This window comes from Corylus avellana, chromosome ca3, assembly GCF_901000735.1.
Source record: "Corylus avellana chromosome ca3, CavTom2PMs-1.0".
Taxonomy (NCBI): Eukaryota; Viridiplantae; Streptophyta; class Magnoliopsida; order Fagales; family Betulaceae; genus Corylus; species Corylus avellana.
Genome location: NC_081543.1, coordinates 26,038,658 through 26,041,925, shown reverse-complemented (window position 1 = coordinate 26,041,925; position 3,268 = coordinate 26,038,658). Strand labels below are relative to the sequence as shown.

Here is a 3,268-nt window from a genome sequence, read left to right as displayed (position 1 = left end):
TATTGATGTTTTGTTTTTGTTTCATGCTAAAAGGTACTCCTAATTCTTTGTGTCATAGGTCCTAGACCGACTGCTAGATGCTTGAGGGTTAAATCTCAAAGAAAATGAAAAATATTTATTTTATGGTTAAAATTTTGTTTTGTTGCATTTAGGGCATGCTTGAGAATGCGTTTATAGATCTCAAAAGTACGTTTAATACCTTAAAAGTTCGTTTAAAAAAAAAAAAAAAACCCGTTTGGGAAAAAAAAATTCAAAATGCTTTTGAACGTTAAAAAGCTTAAAAATGGTCAAAACGCACTTTTGACAAAAGCTTAAAAATGAAGCTTTTGCCTAAAATCATTTTTTTACTTAAAAACTCTATTTCTTAAATGCAATCTCCAATAGGCCCTTAATGGTATACATAGTGTCACATTATTTAAAAATTTAAATGACATGATAACATATTTACCATGCAACAATATACACGATTAGATCTGTAAAATTTAATCTAAATCATAAAATGAACGGTTTCAATTTCACTAGAAATGAAAATTTATTTCTTTAAGAAGGTTGTAAAATCTCTCTTGCTCTTGTTCTTGTTCCTAAAAGTGGGACTACATTGATAATTGATTCAAATTCCCACCTCCACCTGGAGTTGGTTCTAAGCTTCGGTGTCAACGGCTGATTGGTCCTTAATTGAGATGGCATTTGCAGTTCTCTCTCACTTCATTCTGTTTGTTTGACTTGTTTTGGCATTACCTTATACCTGCCAACTTTATTAATAATGTCCTTCCATCTTCCTAACCTTGTTCAACGTCGAGGGAAAGTCTTGGGATTTTCACTTTCTTTGCACCTTCTTATTCATCATCTTCTTCTTATATATTCTCTGCTTGTTATTGTATCTTATATTGTCTTCGATTAGTTAAATCAAATTCTGGTCAGAGCTTTGGACCCAGGAAAATGAAGGTGAAGTTTCCCCTCCATGCTAAAATATAGTCTTAGTCTAATTTCTTATTATGAATCTTGCTATCCTTGAATTCTTTAATCTTTTTCAATGCTCCTTGATGGGTTTATGGATTTTTTTATTTATCTCTTCTGGGTTGTTTTGAAATTTTGATAACATAAATTTGCATGGCACTTATCTGCAGATTTTTTTTTTAAAAAAATTATTTTTTTTGAGCTTTGCTATTGTTATTTCAGAATTATTTGTTTTCTTTAATCATTTCTTTCACTGCTCTTTCTGATGGCTCTGCAAATTAGCCCTTCAATGAAGACCTCTGAATCTAAGTTCTTTATTTTTGTTGCAGAAAGTCGTGTTAAAGCTGAATTTGCATGATGACAAACAAAAACAGAAGGCCATGAAAGCAGTTTCCAGCCTTTCAGGTGCTGATTTAAACTACCTCTGTTTTTTGTTAATGGCAAAGACTTGGTTGTCTCATTTCTGTTTCAAGAATTTCAACTTTTGCAGAAGAGCAGAGCCGATTATTTCAACCATCTGAATTAGATTACTTTGATTCAGATAATAAATTTCATTTCCTTTCTTTTGCCTGCAATTATCTGTGGTCAATTGGAGCAATCAATTCTAGATTGACATAATGAATATATTCCTGCATAATTTTGCCTGTTGTACTTTATATTGTGATTGGTCAGTTGGTCTTACCTCAGGTGATAAGGGCTGGGGAAGGAAAGTTTTAGATTTGATTGAAAAGTTAAAAAAGGACAATAAAAAAACAAAACACTTTCTAGCTACTTATCTACTCCTGCCCTGTTCAACGACTATTGCAGGCATTGATTCAATTGAAATGAACATGAAGGATCAAAAAATGACAGTAATTGGTGATGTAGACCCGGTGGATATTGTGAAAAAGGTAAAAAAGTATTGGCACACAGAAATTTTGACTGTTGGGCCTGCAAAAGAGGAGAAGAAGAAAGAAGATGAGAAGAAGAAGGAAGAGCCGTGGAAATTTTACTGTCCTCCCACACACTATGTCATGCCCCATCCAGAAGATCAGTACCAATACAATTGTGTCATATGCTGATTTGTGAGCCTTGAAGGAACAGCTGAGAAATTGAATGCTTTGGTGATGAAATTGATATGTTTTAAGACATATGTTTAATTGGGATTCCTATTGAAATCCAATGTTGCAGACTACAGGAAGTGGTGTATAGATTTCAGGGAAAATGAATAAATGAATATTGGAATTGAAGTGATTTCTTGTTAGTATTTTTATCTTCTTTTTCTTTTCATTTACAAGAATTTTGATTAATCCAGCATATGTGGACCATTATTTGAAAAGAAAAAGGTTTAGGAAACATTTTCAAGAGGTTAACAAACCCACCGGTCTATAACATGAAGTACGAGGAACCAATAATCTACTACTTGTCTCTGCAAGTTGCAGATGGGTAAGTCATAGACCTCTGTACAAAACAAGTTATGATGAATATGATGTTTGAATTCTAGAATGTTTATTTCTCTCAAACAGTCAAACACATGACAGTCAAACTGTTTTTATTGTCATTCTTAAAGTGCAAGTAAAACAAGATCAATTATGTGCAGCAAATTAACATAGGCTTAAGTCTTAACCTTCCTCACATGCAAATCTTATTATTAAAGTTTTAATTAAATGATTAAATTTACTATTTCTTATAAACCTAAATTTTTAGGATAAATAGTGAAATCAAAACCGATGTCCTGATTCGAACCTTAGCTCTACAGTTTAGCCTCCTCCATTTTTGTTGTCTGATATTATACCCCACACGTGAGGAAGAGTGTTAATGATTGATGATTTAACACAAAACAGCCATGCATTAACAAACACAAGAATCTCCATATTAGATACCATGTTAGCAAACTGCTAATATCTAAGCCTAGGCTTATTAAAAACAAATTAGCTATATATATAAAGCTAAAATGGCAAACAAGACGCCAAACAAGACGCCAAACCTGCAATACTACTACAATTGTTTGTGGCTCTCAAAATTTCGCATAAAAAAATTCATGTTTGTTAATGTATTTTGGGGTGCATTTTTTGTTTTTTGTTTGAAAAAAATTGTCCTGATGTGACATAAATTTAGAATTAATTTTTTATTTTGAATTATTTGTTAATGTTTTTGATTTGAGAACGAACAACAGAAGACAGAAAACTAAGTTGGTAACAAACATCGGTGAATTCCAATAAAACTATTTATTTGGATAAAGCTGTTTTTGAAAATGAAGGAGAGAAGACCAACAAACAGTTGTAGATCAATTACAGTCTTAAATTAAGCCATGGCCATGTCATGTTTAGGC

General features: G+C 32.2%; 1 protein-coding gene across 1 annotated transcript; it reads left to right on the top strand.

Moving 5' to 3' along the window:
- Positions 1 to 786: 786 nt before the first annotated feature.
- Positions 787 to 2,153, top strand: LOC132176460 (heavy metal-associated isoprenylated plant protein 39-like). The gene is made up of 3 exons (XM_059588674.1): positions 787 to 945; positions 1,287 to 1,362; positions 1,765 to 2,153. Exons 1-3 carry the CDS (start codon positions 940 to 942, stop codon positions 2,016 to 2,018), a joined length of 336 nt encoding a protein of 111 aa, XP_059444657.1. The 5' UTR covers positions 787 to 939; the 3' UTR covers positions 2,019 to 2,153.
- The last annotated feature ends 1,115 nt before the right edge of the window (positions 2,154 to 3,268 follow it).